The sequence below is a fragment of the Carcharodon carcharias genome (genome assembly GCF_017639515.1).
Source record: "Carcharodon carcharias isolate sCarCar2 chromosome 35 unlocalized genomic scaffold, sCarCar2.pri SUPER_35_unloc_4, whole genome shotgun sequence".
Lineage (NCBI taxonomy): Eukaryota > Metazoa > Chordata > Chondrichthyes > Lamniformes > Lamnidae > Carcharodon > Carcharodon carcharias.
This window is the reverse complement of record NW_024470720.1, coordinates 98733-118109: the sequence shown is the minus strand read 5'-3', so window position 1 is coordinate 118109 and position 19377 is coordinate 98733. Positions and strand designations below refer to the sequence as shown.

The following is a 19377-nucleotide window of genomic DNA, read 5'->3' as shown; positions in this document are numbered from 1 at the left end:
TTAAAGAGTCGACCCCCAAGGCCGTGGGGTCTGGAGTCACGTGTAGGCCAGACCTGGGTAAGGAGGGCAGATTTCCCTCCCTCGAGGGGCATTAGTGACCCAGATGGGGTTTTTACCACAGTCGATGATAGTTTCATGGTCACCGGGTTTTACTCATTGAGTTTAAATTCCACCAGCGGCAGGGGTGGGATTTGAACTCCTGTCCCAGGCGCGGAGCTACTGCCTTAACCCTCTGCGTTTCTGCTCTCTCCTGATAGCTCGGGACCGCCGGACGGAGTGAGTGAGGGCAAACTGGACGAAGGGATGAGCAAGCTGATGATTGTAGAGAGCGAGTGAGTTTAACGTGTGGGGATGAGGGGGGTGGGGGAAAGATGTTCACCAGCCCCTCCCCCGCTAAACCCCCCTCCCCGTTATACATCCCCCCTCCCCTCCCCCGCTACACACCCCCCTCCCCTCCCCCGCTACACATCGCTCCTCCCCTCCCCCGCTACACACCCCCCTCCCCGCTATACATCCCCCCTCCCCTCCCCCGCTACACATCGCCCCTCCCCTCCCCCGCTACGCACCCCCCTCCCCTCCCCCGCTACACACCCCCCTCCCCGCTACACACACCCCTCCCCTCCCCCGCTACACATCGCTCCTCCCCTCCCCCGCTACGCACCCCCCTCCCCGCTATACAATCCCCCTCCCCTCCCCCCTCTACACATCCCCCCTCCCCTCCCCCGCTACACATCGCCCCTCCCCTCCCCCGCTACACATCCCCCTCCCCTCCCCCGCTACACACCCCCCTCCCCTCCCCCCTCTACACATCCCCCTCCCCTCCCCCGCTACACATCCCCCTCCCCTCCCCCGCTACACACCCCCCTCCCCTCCCCCCTCTACACATCCCCCTCCCCTCCCCCGCTACACATCCCCCCTCCCCTCCCCCGCTACACATCCCCCTCCCCTCCCCCCTCTACACATCCCCCTCCCCTCCCCCGCTACACATCCCCCTCCCCTCCCCCCTCTACACATCCCCCTCCCCTCCCCCCTCTACACATCCCCCTCCCCTCCCCCCTCTACACACCCCCCTCCCCTCCCCCGCTACACATCCCCCTCCCCTCCCCCCTCTACACATCCCCCTCCCCCCCTCTACACACCCCCCTCCCCTCCCCCGCTACACACCCCCCTCCCCTCCCCCGCTACACATCCCCCTCCCCTCCCCCGCTACACACCCCCCTCCCCTCCCCCCTCTACACATCCCCCTCCCCTCCCCCGCTACACATCCCCCTCCCCTCCCCCGCTACACACCCCCCTCCCCTCCCCCCTCTACACATCCCCCTCCCCTCCCCCGCTACACATCCCCCTCCCCTCCCCCGCTACACACCCCCCTCCCCTCCCCCGCTACACATCCCCCTCCCCTCCCCCGCTACACATCCCCCTCCCCTCCCCCCTCTACACATCCCCCTCCCCCCCTCTACACACCCCCCTCCCCTCCCCCGCTACACACCCCCCTCCCCTCCCCCTCTACACATCCCCCTCCCCTCCCCCCTCTACACATCCCCTTCCCCTCCCCCATCTACACACCCCCCTCCCCTCCCCCCTCTACACATCCCCCTCCCCTCCCCCGCTACACATCCCCCTCCCCTCCCCCCTCTACACATCCCCCTCCCCTCCCCCGCTACACACCCCCCTCCCCTCCCCCCTCTACACATCCCCCTCCCCTCCCCGACTACACATCCCCCTCCCCTCCCCTCCCCCCTCTACACATCCCCCTCCCCTCCCCCATCTACACATCCCCCTCCCCTCCCCTCTACACATCGCCCCTCCCCTCCCCCCTCTACACATCCCCCTCCCCTCCCCCCATCTACACACCCCCCTCCCCCCTCTACACATCCCCCTCCCCTCCCCCCCATCTACACACCCCCCTCCCCCCTCTACACATCCCCCTCCCCTCCCCCCATCTACACACCCCCCTCCCCCCTCTACACATCCCCCTCCCCTCCCCCCTCTACACATCCCCCTCCCCTCCCCCCATCTACACACCCCCCTCCCCCCTCTACACATCCCCCCTCCCCTCCCCCCATCTACACACCCCCCCTCCCCCCTCTACACATCCCCCTCCCCTCCCCCCATCTACACACCCCCCTCCCCCCTCTACACATCGCTCCTCCCCTCCCCCCTCTACACATCCCCCTCCCCCTCTACACACCCCCTCCCCTCCCCCGCTACACACCCCCCTCCCCTCCCCCCCTCTACACACCCCCCTCCCCTCCCCCGCTACACAACCCCCTCCCCTCCCCCGCTACACATCCCCCTCCCCTCCCCCCCTCTACACACCCCCCTCCCCTCCCCCCCTCTACACACCCCCCTCCCCTCCCCCGCTACACAACCACCTCCCCTCCCCCGCTACACAACCCCCTCCCCTCCCCTCTCTACACATCCCCCTCCCCTCCCCCACTACACATCCCCCTCCCCTCCCCTCTCTACACATCCCCCTCCCCTCCCCCACTACACATCCCCCTCCCCTCCCCCCTCTACACATCCCCCTCCCCTCCCCGCTACACACCCCCCTCCCCTCCCCCCTCTACACATCCCCCTCCCCTCCCCCGCTACACATCCCCCTCCCCTCCCCCCGCTACACATCCCCCTCCCCTCCCCCGCTACACATCCCCCTCCCCTCCCCCCCTCTACACATCCCCCTCCCCTCCCCCGCTACACATCCCCCTCCCCTCCCCCCCTCTACACATCCCCCTCCCCTCCCCTCTACACATCCCCCTCCTCTCCCCCCTCTACACATACCCCATATTCTCCGCCCGCTACACATCCCTCCACCGCCTCCAGCCCCTACAACCCTCCCTATCTCTGTAACCTCCTCCAGCCCCTACAACCCTCCCTATCTTTGTAACCTCCTCCAGCCCCTACACCCCTCCCTATCTCTGTAACCTCCTCCAGCCCCTACACCCCTCCCTATCTCTGTAACCTCCTCCAGCCCCTACACCCCTCCCTATCTCTGTAACCTCCTCCAGCCCCTACAACCCTCCCTATCTCTGTAACCTCCTCCAGCCCCTACAACCCTCCCTATCTCTGTAACCTCCTCCAGCCCCTACACCCCTCCCTATCTCTGTAACCTCCTCCAGCCCCTACAACCCTCCCTATCTCTGTAACCCTCCTACAACCCTCCGAGATCTCTGCGCTCCTCCAATTCCGGCCTCTTGACCATCCCCCGATTCCCATCGCTCCACCATTGGCGGCCGGGCCTTCAGCTGCCTGGGGGGGGCCCTGAGCTCTGGAATTCCCTCCCTAAACCTCTCCACCTCTCTCTCCCTCCCTCTCACTCTCCTCCTTTAAGATGCTCCTTAAAAACTGACATCTTTGAACCAATTGTCAGTCACCTGCTGACCTCCTCGTGCAGCTGTGGGGTCAAATATAGTTTGGTAATCGCTCCTGTGAAGCTCCTGGGGGAGGTTTCCCAGTGTTAGACAATTCTACATATTATAAGAGATGTACATTGTTGAGAGGGTGTGTTTCTGGTGCCTCTAGGAGGTGTGACCTACAGCAGCGACTGACGCTGGTACAGACACGGATAGCACAGTTTGAACAGTCAGAGGAGAGGTTTAAACAGCAAGAAGCGGAACTACAGGAGCAGAAAGCAGCCAGCGAGCAGAAACTGCGAACACTCAACAGGCAGCTGGAGGTGAGAGCCCTCACACACACACAGGGGGTCCCGAGCGAGATTCAGAGGGAGCAGAGACGGAGGGGCAGTAGAGTGAGGGGCGTGGGGTATATCAGATTGGAACAGTGAAGGGTGTGGTGTATATCAGTGTTACAGTGAGGGGTGTGGTATATATCAGTGTTACGGTGAGGGGTGTGGGGTATATCAGAGTGTTACAGTGACGTGTGTGGTATATATCAGTGTTACGGTGAGGGGTGTGGGGTATATCAGAGTGTTACAGTGAGAGGTGTGGGGTATATCTGTGTGTTACAGTGAGGGGTGTGGGGTATATCAGAGTGTTACAGTGAGGGGTGTGGGGTATATCAGAGTGTTACAGTGAGGGGTGTGGGGTATATGAGAGTGTTACAGTGAGGGGTGTATGATATATCAGTGTGTTACAGTGAGGGGTGTGGGGTATATCAGTGTGTTACAGTGAGGGGTGTGGGGAATATCAGAGTGTTACAGTGAGGGGTGTGGGATATATCAGAGTGTTACAGTGAGGGGTGTGGGGTATATGAGAGTGTTACAGTGAGGGGTGTATGATATATCAGTGTGTTACAGTGAGGGGTGTGGGGTATATCAGTGTGTTACAGTGAGGGGTGTGGGGAATATCAGAGTGTTACAGTGAGGGGTGTGGGATATATCAGAGTGTTACAGTGAGGGGTGTGGGGTATATCAGTGTGTTACAGTGAGGGGAGTGGGGTATATCAGAGTTTTACAGTGAGGGGTGTGGGGTATATCACTGTGTTACAGTGAGGGGTGTGGGGAATATCAGAGTGTTACAGTGAGGGTTGTTGGGTATATCAGAGTGTGACTGTGAGGGGTGTGGGGTATATCAGAGTGTTACAGTGAGGGGTGTGGGATATATCAGAGTGTTACAGTGAGGGGTGTGGGATATATCAGAGTGTTACAGTGAGGGGTGTGGGGTATATCAGTGTGTTACAGTGAGGGGTGTGGGCTATATCAGAGTGTTACAGTGAGAGGTGTGGGGTATATCAGAGTGTTACAGTGAGGGGAGTGGGGTATATCAGAGTGTTACAGTGAGAGGTGTGGGATATCTCAGTCTGTTAGTGTGGGGGGTGTGGGATATATCAGAGTGTTACAGTGAGGGGTGTGGGCTATATCAGAGTGTTACAGTGAGAGGTGTGGGGTATATCAGAGTGTTACAGTGAGGGGTGTGGGGTATATCAGAGCGTTACAGTGAGGGGTGTGGGATATCTCAGTGTGTTACAGTGAGGGGTGTGGGGTATATCAGAGTGTTACAGTGAGGGGTGTGGGATATCTCAGTGTGTTACAGTGAGGGGTGTGGGGTATATCAGAGTGATACAGTGAGGGGTGTGGGATATCTCAGTGTGTTAGTGTGAGGGGTGTGGGATATATCAGAGTGTTACAGTGAGGGGTGTGGGATATATCAGAGTGTTACAGTGAGGGGTGTGGGGGTATATCAGTGTGTTACAGTGAGGGGTGTGGGCTATATCAGAGTGTTACAGTGAGAGGTGTGGGGTATATCAGAGTGTTACAGTGTCGGGTGTGGGATATCTCAGTGTGTTACAGTGAGGGGTGTGGGTTATATCAGAGTTTTACAGTTAGGGGTGCGGGATATAGCAGTGTGTTACAGTGAGGTGTGTGGAATATATCAGAGTGTTACAGTGAGGCGTTTGGGGTATATCAGAGTGTTACAGTGAGGGGTGTGGGATATATGACTGTTAAAGTGAGGGTTGTGGGGTATATCGGAGTGTTACAGTGCGGGGTGTGGGATATATCACAGTTACATTGAGGGGTGTGGGATATATCAGAGTGTTACAGTGAGGGGTGTGGCGTTTTTTAGAGTGTTAAAGTGAGAGTGTGGGGTATATCAGAGTGTTACAGTGAGGGGTGTGGCGTTTTTTAGAGTGTTAACGTGAGAGTGTGGGGTATATCAGAGTGTTACAGTGAGGGGTGTGGGGTATATCAGAGTGTTACATTCAGGGTGGTTGGGTATATCACAGTGTTACAGTGATGGTTGTTGGGTATATCAGAGTGATACAGTGAGGGGTGTGGGTATATCAGAGTGTTACAATGAGGGGTGTGGGGTATATCAGAGTGTTACAGTCTGGTGTATGGGGTATATCAGAGTGTTGCAATGCCGGGTGTGGGATATATCAGAGTTTTACAGTGAGGGGTCTGGCGTTTTTTAGAGTGTTAAAGTGAGAGTGTGGGGTATATCAGAGTGTTACAGTGAGGGTGTGGGGTATATCAGAGTGTTACATTCAGGGTTGTTGGGTATATCACAGTGTTACAGTGACGGTTGTTGGGTATATCACAGTGTTGCAGTGAGGGGTGTGGGTATATCAGATTGTTACAGTGAGGGGTGTGGGGTGTATCAGAGTGTTAAAGTGAGGGGTGTGGGGTATATCAGAGTGTTACAGTGAGTGGTATGGAATATAGCAATGTGTTACAGTGAGGGGTGTGGGGTATATCAGTGTGTTACAGTGAGGGGTGTGGGGTATATCAGAGTGTTACAGTGAGGGGTGTGGGGTATTTCAGAGTGTAACAGTGAGGTGTGTGGGGTATATCAGAGTTTTAGAGTGAGGGGTGTTGGATATATCACTGTTACAGTGAGGGGTGTGGTGTATATCAGAGTGTTAAAGTGAGGGGTGTGGGATATATCACAGTTACAGTGAGGGGTGTGGGGTATATCAGAGGTTTTAGAGTGATGGGTGTGGGGTATATCAGAGTGTTACAGTGAGGGGTGTGGGATATATCAGAGTGTTACAGTGAGGGGTGTGGGGTATATCAGAGTGTTATTTGAGGGGTGTGGGGTATATCAGAGTGTTACAGTGAGGGTTGTGGGATATATTAGAGTGTTACAGTGAGGGGTGTGGTGTATATCAGTGTTACAGTGAGGGGTGTGGTGTATATCAGTGTTACAGTAGGGGGTGTGGGGTGTATCAGAGTGTTCCAGTGAGGGGTGTGGGGTATATCAGAGTGTTACAGTGAGGGGTGTGGGGTATATCAGAGTGTTACAGTGAGGGATGTGAGGTATATCTGTGTGTTACAGTGAGGGGTGTGGGGTATATCAGTGTGTTACAGTGAGGGGAGTGGGATATATCAGAGTATTACAGTGAGGGGTGTGGGATATTTCAGAGTGTTACATTGAGGGGTTTGGGGCATATCACTGTGTTACAGTGAGGGTTGTGGGGAATATCAGAGTGTTACTGTGAGGGGTGTGGGTATATCAGAGTGTTACAGTGAGGGGTGTGGGGTATATCAGAGTGTTACTGTGAGGGGTGTGGGTATATCAGAGTGTGACTGTGAGGGGTGTGGGGTATATCAGAGTGTTACAGTGAGTAGTGTGTGATATATCACTGTGTTACAGTGAGGGGTGTGGGCTATTTCAGAGTGTTACAGTGAGAGGTATGGGGTATATCAGAGTGTTACAGTGAGGGGTGTGGGATATCTCAGTGTGTTACAGTGAGGGATGTGGGTTATATCAGAGTTTTACAGTTAGGGGTGCGGGATATAGCAGTGTGTTACAGTGAGGTGTGTGGGATATATCAGAGTGTTACAGTGAGGGGTGTGGGGTATATCAGAGTGTTAGTGTGAGGGGTGTGGGATATATGACTGTTACAGTGAGGGGTTTGTGCTATATCTGAGTGTTACAGTGAGGTGTGTGAGATATATCACTGTTACAGTGAGGGGTGTGGGGTATATTAGAGCGTTACAGTGAGGGGTGTGGGATATATCAGAGTGTTACAGTGAGGGGTGTGGGTTATATCAGAGTGTTACAGTGAGGTGTGTGGGTATATATCAGAGTGTTACAGTGAGGTGTGTGGTATATATCAGTGTTACGGTGAGGGGTGTGGGGTATATCAGAGTGTTACAGTGAGGTGTGTGGTATATATCAGAGTGTTACAGTGAGGGGTGTGGGGTATATCTGTGTGTTACAGTGAGGGGTGTGGGGTATATCAGCGTGTTACAGTGAGGGGTGTGGGGTATATCAGAGTGTTACAGTGAGGGGTGTGGGGTATATCAGAGTGTTACAGTGAGGGGTGTATGATATATCAGTGTGTTACAGTGAGGGGTGTGGGGTATATCAGTGTGTTAAAGTGAGCAGTGTGGGATATATCACGGTGTTAGATTGATGGTAGTGGGGTATATCAGAGTGTTACAGTGAGGGGTGTGCGGAATATCAGAGTGTTACAGTGAGGGTTGTTGGGTATATCAGAGTGTGACTGTGAGGGGTGTGGGGTATATCAGAGTGTTACAGTGAGGGGTGTGGGATATATCAGAGTGTTACAGTGAGGGGTGTGGGATATATCAGAGTGTTACAGTGAGGGGTGTGGGGTATATCAGTGTGTTACAGTGAGGGGTGTGGGCTATATCAGAGTGTTACAGTGAGAGGTGTGGGGTATATCAGAGTGTTACAGTGAGGGGAGTGGGGTATATCAGAGTGTTACAGTGAGAGATGTGGGATATCTCAGTCTGTTAGTGTGGGGGGTGTGGGATATATCAGAGTGTTACAGTGAGGGGTGTGGGCTATATCAGAGTGTTACAGTGAGAGGTGTGGGGTATATCAGAGTGTTACAGTGAGGGGTGTGGGGTATATCAGAGTGTTACAGTGAGGGGTGTGGGATATCTCAGTGTGTTACAGTGAGGGGTGTGGGGTATATCAGTGTGTTACAGTGAGGGGTGTGGGGTATATCAGAGTGATACAGTGAGGGGTGTGAGATATCTCAGTGTGTTAGTGTGAGGGGTGTGGGATATATCAGAGTGTTACTGTGAGGGGTGTGGGATATATCAGAGTGTTACAGTGAGGGGTGTGGGGGTATATCAGTGTGTTACAGTGAGGGGTGTGGGCTATATCAGAGTGTTACAGTGAGAGGTGTGGGGTATATCAGAGTGTTACAGTGTCGGGTGTGGGATATCTCAGTGTGTTACAGTGAGGGGTGTGGGTTATATCAGAGTTTTACAGTTAGGGGTGCGGGATATAGCAGTGTGTTACAGTGAGGTGTGTGGGATATATCAGAGTGTTACAGTGAGGCGTTTGGGGTATATCAGAGTATTACAGTGAGGGGTGTGGGGTATATGACTGTTAAAGTGAGGGTTGTGGGGTATATCGGAGTGTTACAGTGAGGGGTGTGGGGTATATCAGTGTGTTACAATGAGGGGTGTGGGGTATATCAGAGTGTTACAGTCTGGTGTATGGGGTATATCAGAGTGTTGCAATGCCGGGTGTGGGATATATCAGAGTGTTACAGTGAGGGGTGTGGCGTTTTTTAGAGTGTTAAAGTGAGAGTGTGGGGTATATCAGAGTGTTACAGTGAGGGTGTGGGGTATATCAGAGTGTTACATTCAGGGTCGTTGGGTATATCACAGTGTTACAGTGACGGTTGTTGGGTATATCACAGTGTTGCAGTGAGGGGTGTGGGTATATCAGATTGTTACAGTGAGGGGTGTGGGGTGTATCAGAGTGTTAAAGTGAGGGGTGTGGGGTATATCAGAGTGTTACAGTGAGGGGTGTGGGGTATATCAGAGTGTTAGTGTGAGGGGTGTGGGATATATGACTGTTACAGTGAGGGGTTTGTGCTATATCTGAGTGTTACAGTGAGGTGTGTGAGATATATCACTGTTACAGTGAGGGGTGTGGGGTATATTAGAGCGTTACAGTGAGGGGTGTGGGATATATCAGAGTGTTACAGTGAGGGGTGTGGGTTATATCAGAGTGTTACAGTGAGGTGTGTGGTATATATCAGAGTGTTACAGTGAGGTGTGTGGTATATATCAGTGTTACGGTGAGGGGTGTGGGGTATATCAGAGTGTTACAGTGAGGTGTGTGGTATATATCAGAGTGTTACAGTGAGGGGTGTGGGGTATATCTGTGTGTTACAGTGAGGGGTGTGGGGTATATCAGCGTGTTACAGTGAGGGGTGTGGGGTATATCAGAGTGTTACAGTGAGGGGTGTGGGGTATATCAGAGTGTTACAGTGAGGGGTGTATGATATATCAGTGTGTTACAGTGAGGGGTGTGGGGTATATCAGTGTGTTAAAGTGAGCAGTGTGGGATATATCACAGTGTTACATTGATGGTAGTGGGGTATATCAGAGTGTTACAGTGAGGGGTGTGCGGAATATCAGAGTGTTACAGTGAGGGTTGTTGGGTATATCAGAGTGTGACTGTGAGGGGTGTGGGGTATATCAGAGTGTTACAGTGAGGGGTGTGGGATATATCAGAGTGTTACAGTGAGGGGTGTGGGATATATCAGAGTGTTACAGTGAGGGGTGTGGGGTATATCAGTGTGTTACAGTGAGGGGTGTGGGCTATATCAGAGTGTTACAGTGAGAGGTGTGGGGTATATCAGAGTGTTACAGTGAGGGGAGTGGGGTATATCAGAGTGTTACAGTGAGAGATGTGGGATATCTCAGTCTGTTAGTGTGGGGGGTGTGGGATATATCAGAGTGTTACAGTGAGGGGTGTGGGCTATATCAGAGTGTTACAGTGAGAGGTGTGGGGTATATCAGAGTGTTACAGTGAGGGGTGTGGGGTATATCAGAGTGTTACAGTGAGGGGTGTGGGATATCTCAGTGTGTTACAGTGAGGGGTGTGGGGTATATCAGTGTGTTACAGTGAGGGGTGTGGGGTATATCAGAGTGATACAGTGAGGGGTGTGAGATATCTCAGTGTGTTAGTGTGAGGGGTGTGGGATATATCAGAGTGTTACTGTGAGGGGTGTGGGATATATCAGAGTGTTACAGTGAGGGGTGTGGGGGTATATCAGTGTGTTACAGTGAGGGGTGTGGGCTATATCAGAGTGTTACAGTGAGAGGTGTGGGGTATATCAGAGTGTTACAGTGTCGGGTGTGGGATATCTCAGTGTGTTACAGTGAGGGGTGTGGGTTATATCAGAGTTTTACAGTTAGGGGTGCGGGATATAGCAGTGTGTTACAGTGAGGTGTGTGGGATATATCAGAGTGTTACAGTGAGGCGTTTGGGGTATATCAGAGTATTACAGTGAGGGGTGTGGGGTATATGACTGTTAAAGTGAGGGTTGTGGGGTATATCGGAGTGTTACAGTGAGGGGTGTGGGGTATATCAGTGTGTTACAATGAGGGGTGTGGGGTATATCAGAGTGTTACAGTCTGGTGTATGGGGTATATCAGAGTGTTGCAATGCCGGGTGTGGGATATATCAGAGTGTTACAGTGAGGGGTGTGGCGTTTTTTAGAGTGTTAAAGTGAGAGTGTGGGGTATATCAGAGTGTTACAGTGAGGGTGTGGGGTATATCAGAGTGTTACATTCAGGGTCGTTGGGTATATCACAGTGTTACAGTGACGGTTGTTGGGTATATCACAGTGTTGCAGTGAGGGGTGTGGGTATATCAGATTGTTACAGTGAGGGGTGTGGGGTGTATCAGAGTGTTAAAGTGAGGGGTGTGGGGTATATCAGAGTGTTACAGTGAGTGGTGTGGAATATAGCAATGTGTTACAGTGAGGGGTGTGGGGTATATCAGTGTGTTACAGTGAGGGGTGTGGGGTATATCAGAGTGTTACAGTGAGGGGTGTGGGGTATTTCAGAGTGTAACAGTGAGGTGTGTGGGGTATATCAGAGTTTTAGAGTGAGGGGTGTTGGATATATCACTGCTACAGTGAGGGGTGTGGTGTATATCAGAGTGTTAAAGTGAAGGGTGTGGGATATATCACAGTTACAGTGAGGGGTGTGGGGTATATCAGAGGTTTTAGAGTGATGGGTGTGGGGTATATCAGAGTGTTACAGTGAGGGGTGTGGGATATATCAGAGTGTTACAGTGAGGGGTGTGGGGTATATCAGAGTGTTCTTTGAGGGGTGTGGGGTATATCAGAGTGTTACAGTGAGGGTTGTGGGATATATTAGAGTGTTACAGTGAGGGGTGTGGTGTATATCAGTGTTACAGTGAGGGGTGTGGTGTATATCAGTGTTACAGTAGGGGGTGTGGGGTGTATCAGAGTGTTACAGTGAGGGGTGTGGGGTATATCAGAGTGTTACAGTGAGGGATGTGAGGTATATCTGTGTGTTACAGTGAGGGGTGTGGGGTATATCAGTGTGTTACAGTGAGGGGTGTGCGGTATATCAGAGTGTTACAGTGAGGGGACTGGGATATATCAGAGTGTTACAGTGAGGGGTGTGGGATATTTCAGAGTGTTACATTGAGGGGTTTGGGGCATATCACTGTGTTACAGTGAGGGTTGTGGGGAATATCAGAGTGTTACTGTGAGGGGTGTGGGATATATCAGAGTGTTACAGTGAGGGGTGTGGGGTATATCAGAGTGTTACAGTGAGGGGAGTGAGATATATCAGAGTGTTACAGTGAGGGGTGTGGGATATATCAGAGTGTTACAGTAAAGTGTTTGGGGCATATCACTGTGTTACAGTGAGGGTTGTTGGGTATATCAGAGTGTTACTGTGAGGGGTGTGGGTATATCAGAGTGTGACTGTGAGGGGTGTGGGGTATATCAGAGTGTTACAGTGAGTAATGTGTGATATATCACTGTGTTACAGTGAGGGGTGTGGGCTATTTCAGAGTGTTACAGTGAGAGGTGTGGGGTATATCAGAGTGTTACAGTGAGGGGTGTGGGATATCTCAGTGTGTTACAGTGAGGGATGTGGGTTATATCAGAGTTTTACAGTTAGGGGTGCGGGATATAGCAGTGTGTTACAGTGAGGTGTGTGGGATATATCAGAGTGTTACAGTGAGGGGTGTGGGGTATATCAGAGTGTTAGTGTGAGGGGAGTGGGATATATGACTGTTACAGTGAGGGGTTTGTGCTATATCTGAGTGTTACAGTGAGATGTGTGAGATATATCACTGTTACAGTGAGGGGTGTGGGGTATATTAGAGCGTTACAGTGAGGGGTGTGGGATATATCAGAGTGTTACAGTGAGGGGTGTGGGTTATATCAGAGTGTTACAGTGAGGTGTGTGGGGTATATCTGTGTGTTACAGTGAGGGGTGTGGGGTATATCAGTGTTACGGTGAGGGGTGTGGGGTATATCAGAGTGTTACAGTGAGGTGTGTGGTATATATCAGAGTGTTACAGTGAGGTGTGTGGTATATATCAGAGTGTTACAGTGAGGTGTGTGGTATATATCAGTGTTACGGTGAGGGGTGTGGGGTATATCAGAGTGTTACAGTGAGGTGTGTGGTATATATCAGAGTGTTACAGTGAGGGGTGTGGGGTATATCTGTGTGTTACAGTGAGGGGTGTGGGGTATATCAGCGTGTTACAGTGAGGGGTGTGGGGTATATCAGAGTGTTACAGTGAGGGGTGTGGAGTATATCAGAGTGTTACAGTGAGGGGTGTATGATATATCAGTGTGTTACAGTGAGGGGTGTGGGGTATATCAGTGTGTTAGAGTGAGGGGTGTGGGGAATATCAGAGTGTTACAGTGAGGGGTGTGGGATATATCAGAGTGTTACAGTGAGGGGTGTGGGGTATATCAGTGTGTTACAGTGAGGGGAGTGGGGTATATCAGAGTGTTACAGTGAGGGGAGTGGTGTATATCACTGTGTTACAGTGAGGGGTGTGGGGAATATCAGAGTGTTACAGTGAGGGTTGTTGGGTATATCAGAGTGTGACTGTGAGGGGTGTGGGGTATATCAGAGTGTTACAGTGAGGGGTGTGGGATATATCAGAGTGTTACAGTGAGGGGTGTGGGATATATCAGAGTGTTACAGTGAGGGGTGTGGGGTATATCAGTGTGTTACAGTGAGGGGTGTGGGCTATATCAGAGTGTTACAGTGAGAGGTGTGGGTTATATCAGAGTGTTACAGTGAGGGGAGTGGGGTATATCAGAGTGTTACAGTGAGAGGTGTGGGATATCTCAGTCTGTTAGTGTGGGGGGTGTGGGATATATCAGAGTGTTACAGTGAGGGGTGTGGGCTATATCAGAGTGTTACAGTGAGAGGTGTGGGGTATATCAGAGTGTTACAGTGAGGGGTGTGGGGTATATCAGAGTGTTACAGTGAGGGGTGTGGGATATCTCAGTGTGTTACAGTGAGGGGTGTGGGGTATATCAGAGTGTTACAGTGAGGGGTGTGGGATATCTCAGTGTGTTACAGTGAGGGGTGTGGGGTATATCAGAGTGATACAGTGAGCGGTGTGGGATATCTCAGTGTGTTAGTGTGAGGGGTGTGGGATATATCAGAGTGTTACTGTGAGGGGTGTGGGATATATCAGAGTGTTACAGTGAGGGGTGTGGGGGTATATCAGTGTGTTACAGTGAGGGGTGAGGGCTATATCAGAGTGTTACAGTGAGAGGTGTGGGGTATATCAGAGTGTTACAGTGTCGGGTGTGCGATATCTCAGTGTGTTACAGTGAGGGGTGTGGGTTATATCAGAGTTTTACAGTTAGGGGTGCGGGATATAGCAGTGTGTTACAGTGAGGTGTGTGGGATATATCAGAGTATTACAGTGAGGTGTGTGGGGTATATGACTGTTAAAGTGAGGGTTGTGGGGTATATCGGAGTGTTACAGTGAGGGGTGTGGGATATATCACTGTTACATTGAGGGGTGTGGGATATATCAGAGTGTTACAGTGAGGGGTGTGGCCTCTATCAGAGTGTTACAGTGAGGGGTGTGGAGTATATCAGAGTGTTACAGTGAGGGTTGTGGGATATATTAGAGTGTTACAGTGAGGGGTGTGGGGTATCTCAGTGTTACAGTGTGGGGTGTGGTGTATATCAGTGTTACAGTGACGAGTGTGGGGTTGATCAGAGTGTTACACTGTGGGGTGTGGGGTATGTCAGAGTGTTACAATAGGGGTGTCGGATATATCAGAGTGTTACAGGGAGAGGTGTGGTGTATATCAGAGTGTTACAGGGAGAGGTGTGGTGTATATCAGAGTGTTACAGTGAGGGGTGTGGGATATATCAGTGGGTTACAATGAGGGGAGTGGGATATATCAGAGCGTTACAGTGAGGGGTGTGAGGTATATCAGAGTGAAACAGTGAGTGGTGTGGGATATATCAGAGTGTTACAGTGAGGGGTGTGGGATATATCACAGTGTTACAGTGAAGGGTGTGGGGTATATCAGAGTGTTACAGTGAGGGGTGTGGGGTATATCAGAGTGTTACAGTGAGGGGTGTGGGATATATCAGAGTGTTACAGTGAGGGGTGTGGACTTTTTTAGAGTGTTAAAGTGACAGTGTGGGGTATATCAGAGTGTTACAGTGAGGGTGTGAGTTATATCAGAGTGTTACAGTGAGGGGTGTGGCGTTTTTTAGAGTGTTAAAGTGAGAGTGTGGGGTATATCAGAGTGTTACAGTGAGGGGAGTGGGATATATCAGAGTGTTACAGTGAGGGGTGTGGGGTATATCAGAGTGTTACAGTGAGGGGAGTGAGATATATCAGAGTGTTACAGTGAGGGGTGTGGGATATATCAGAGTGTTACACTGAGGTGTTTGGGGCATATCACTGTGTTACAGTGAGGGTTGTTGGGTATATCAGAGTGTTACTGTGAGGGGTGTGGGTATATCAGAGTGTGACTGTGAAGGATGTGGGGTATATCAGAGTGTTACAGTGAGTAGTGTGTGATATATCACTGTGTTACAGTGAGGGGTGTGGGCTATTTCAGAGTGTTACAGTGAGAGGTGTGGGGTATATCAGAGTGTTACAGTGAGGGGTGTGGGATATCTCAGTGTGTTACAGTGAGGGATGTGGGTTATATCAGAGTTTTACAGTTAGGGGTGCGGGATATAGCAGTGTGTTACAGTGAGGTGTGTGGGATATATCAGAGTGTTACAGTGAGGGGTGTGGGGTATATCAGAGTGTTAGTGTGAGGGGTGTGGGATATATGACTGTTACAGTGAGGGGTTTGTGCTATACCTGAGTGTTACAGTGAGGTGTGTGAGATATATCACTGTTACAGTGAGGGGTGTGGGGTATATTAGAGCGTTACAGTGAGGGGTGTGGGATATATCAGAGTGTTACAGTGAGGGGTGTGGGTTATATCAGAGTGTTACAGTGAGGTGTGTGGGGTATATCAGAGTGTTACAGTGAGGGTTGTGGGATATATCAGTGTTACAGTGAGGGGTGTGGGAAATATCACTGTTAAATTGAGGGTTGTGGGATATATCAGTGTTCCAGTGAGGGGTGTGGGGTATATCTCAGTGTGTTACAGTGAGGGGTGTGGGATATATCAGAGTGTTACAGTGAGGGGTGTGGGGTATATCAGATTGTTACAGGGAGGGGTGTGGGATATATCAGAGTGTTACAGTGAGGGGTGTGGGATATATCAGAAGGTTACAGTGAGGGGTGTGGGGTATATCAGTGTGTTACAGTGAGGGGTGTGGGGTATATCAGAGTGTTACAGTGAGGGGAGTGAGATATATCAGAGTGTTACAGTGAGGGGTGTGGGATATATCAGAGTGTCACAGTGAGGGATGTGGGTTATATCAGAGTTTTACAGTTAGGGGTGCGGGATATAGCAGTGTGTTACAGTGAGGTGTGCGGGATATATCAGAGTGTTACAGTGAGGGGTGTGGGGTATATCAGAGTGTTAGTGTGAGGGGTGTGGGATATATGACTGTTACAGTGAGGGGTTTGTGCTATATCTGAGTGTTACAGTGAGGTGTGTGAGATATATCACTGTTACAGTGAGGGGTGTGGGGTATATCAGAGTGTTGCAGTGAGTGGTTTGGGATATATCAGAGTGTTACAGTGAGGGGTGTGGGTTATATCAGAGTGTTACAGTGAGGTGTGTGGGGTATATCTGTGTGTTACAGTGAGGGGTGTGGGGTATATCAGTGTTACGGTGAGGGGTGTGGGGTATATCAGAGTGTTACAGTGAGGTGTGTGGTATATATCAGAGTGTTACAGTGAGGTGTGTGGTATATATCAGTGTTACGGTGAGGGGTGTGGGGTATATCAGAGTGTTACAGTGAGGTGTGTGGTATATATCAGAGTGTTACAGTGAGGGGTGTGGGGTATATCAGAGTGTTACAGTGAGGGGTGTGGGGTATATCAGAGTGTTACAGTGAGGGGTGTGGGATATATCAGAGTGTTACAGTGAGGGGTGTGGGATATATCAGAGTGTTACAGTGAGGGGTGTGGGATATATCAGAGTGTTACAGTGAGGGTGTGGGGTATATCAGAGTGTTAACAGTGAGGGGTGTGGGGATATATCAGAGTGTTACAGTGAGGGGTGTGGGATATATCAGAGTGTTACAGTGAGGGGTGTGGGGTATATCAGAGTGTTACAGTGAGGGGTGTGGGGATATATCAGAGTGTTACAGTGAGGGGTGTGGGATATATCAGAGTGTTACAGTGAGGGGTGTGGGGTATATCAGAGTGTTACAGTGAGGGGTGTGGGTATATCAAGTGTTACAGTGAGGGGGTGTGGGATATATCAGAGTGTTACAGTGAGGGGTGTGGGATATATCAGAGTGTTACAGTGAGGGGTGTGGGGTATATCAGAGTGTTACAGTGAGGGGTGTGGGATATATCAGAGTGTTACAGTGAGGGGTGTGGGATATATCAGAGTGTTACAGTGAGGGGTGTGGGGTATATCAGTGTGTTACAGTGAGGGGTGTGGGGTATATCAGAGTGTTACAGTGAGGGGTGTGGGATATATCAGAGTGTTACAGTGAGGGGTGTGGGATATATCAGAGTGTTACAGTGAGGGGTGTGGGATATATCAGAGTGTTACAGTGAGGGGTGTGGGGTATATCAGTGTGTTACAGTGAGGGGTGTGGGCTATATCAGAGTGTTACAGTGAGGGCGTGGGGTATATCAGAGTGTTACAGTGAGGGTGTGTGGTATATCAGAGTGTTACAGTGAGGGGTGTGGGGTATATCAGGGTGTTACAGTGAGGGATGTGGGGTATATCAGGTTGTTACAGTGAGGGGTGTGAGGTATATCAGAGTGTTATAGTGATGGTTGGGGGTATATCAGAGTATTACAGTGAGGGTCGTGGGATATATCAGAGTGTTACAATGATGAGTGTGCGGTATATCAGAATATTACAGTGAGGGGTGTGGGGCATATCATTGTGTTACAGTGAGGGGTGCGGGGTATATCACAGTGTTACAGTGAGGGCTGTGGGGTATATCAGGGTGTTACAGTGAGGGTGTGGGTATATCAGAGTGTTACAGTGAGGGGTGTGGGTATATCAGAGTGTTACAGTGAGGGGTGTGTGCATATCAGGGTGTTACAGTGAGGGGTGTGGGATATATCAGAGTGTTACAGTGAGGGGGGGTGGGTATATCAGAGTGTTACAGTGAGGGGTTTGGGATATATCAGAGTGTTACAGTGAGGGGTGTGGGGTATATCAGTGTGTTACAGTGAGGGGGTGTGGGGTATATCAGAGTGTTACAGTGAGGGATGTGAGATATATCAGTGTGTTACAGTGAGGGGTGTGAGGTATGTCAGAGAGTTACATTGAGGAGTGTGAGGTATATCAGAGTGTTACAGTGAGGGGTGTGGGGTATATCAGAGTGTTACAGTGAGGGGTTTGGGGTATATCAGAGTGTTACAGTGAGGGGTGTGGGGTATATCAGAGTGTTACAGTGAGGGGTGTGGGATATATCAGTGTTACAGTGAGGGGTGTGGGTATATCAGAGTGTTAAAGTGAGGGTGTGGGATATATCAGAGTGTTACAGTGAGGGGTGTGGGGTATATCAGAGTGTTACAGTGAGGGGTGTGGGGTATATCAGAGTGTTACAGTGAGGGGTGTGGGATATATCAGTGTGTTACAGTGAGGGGTGTGGGGTATATCAGAGTGTTACAGTGAGGGGTGTGGGGTATATCAGAGTGTTACAGTGAGGGGTGTGGGATATATCAGAGTGTTACAGTGAGGGGTGTGGGGTATATCAGATGTTACAGTGAGGGGTGTGGGGTATATCAGGTGTTACAGTGAGGGGTGTGGGGTATATCAGAGTGTTACAGTGAGGGGTGTGGGGTATATCAGAGTGTTACAGTGAGGGTTGTGGGGTTATTCAGAGTGAGACAGGGTGCTGGGGTGTGGGGTAAATCAGAGTGTTACAGTGTGGGTGTGGGATATCTCAGCTGTGTGACAGTGAGGGGGGTGGGGTATAGCAGAGTGTTTTGTGGAGGGGTGTGGGATAATTCACTGTTACAGTGAGTGGTGGTGGGGTATATCAGAGTGGTTACATTGAGGGGTGTGAGTTATATCACTGTTACAGTGCGAGGTGTGGGTATATCAGAGTTTTACACGTGGAGGGGGTGGGGTATAGCAGTTGTTACTGTGAGGGGCGTGTGGTATAATCAGTGTTACGTGAGGGGTGAGGGATATTCAGAGTGTTACAGTGAGGGTGGGGTACGTATCAGAGTGTTACAGTGATGGGTGTATGTATATCAGAGTGTTACAGTGATGGGTGTGTGGGGTTTATCAGAGTGGTACAGTGAGGGTTGTGGGATATATCTGTGTTACAGTGAGGGGGTGGAGGATATATCACTGTGTTACAGTGAGGGGTGTGGGCTATTTCAGAGTGTTACAGTGAGAGGTGTGGGGGTATATCAGAGTGTTACAGTGAGGGGTGTGGGATAGCTCAGTGTGTTACAGTGAGGGATGTGGGTTATATCAGAGTTTTACAGTTAGGGGTGCGGGATATAGCAGTGTGTTACAGTGAGGTGTGTGGGATATATCAGAGTGTTACAGTGAGGGGTGTGGGGTATATCAGAGTGTTACAGTGAGGGGTGTGGGATATAT

General features: G+C 50.8%; 1 protein-coding gene across 1 annotated transcript in view; it reads left to right on the top strand.

The window, feature by feature from the left end:
- Window positions 1-247: 247 nt before the first annotated feature.
- The window catches only part of ikbkg (inhibitor of nuclear factor kappa B kinase regulatory subunit gamma), a 78503-nt gene continuing 59373 nt past the window's right edge, over window positions 248-19377 (top strand). The window contains exons 1-2 of the mRNA XM_041181436.1: window positions 248-332; window positions 3523-3676. Of these exons, the coding sequence (XP_041037370.1) occupies window positions 304-332; window positions 3523-3676 (183 nt within the window). The 5' untranslated portion in view covers window positions 248-303. The remainder of the gene's footprint in view (window positions 333-3522; window positions 3677-19377) is intronic.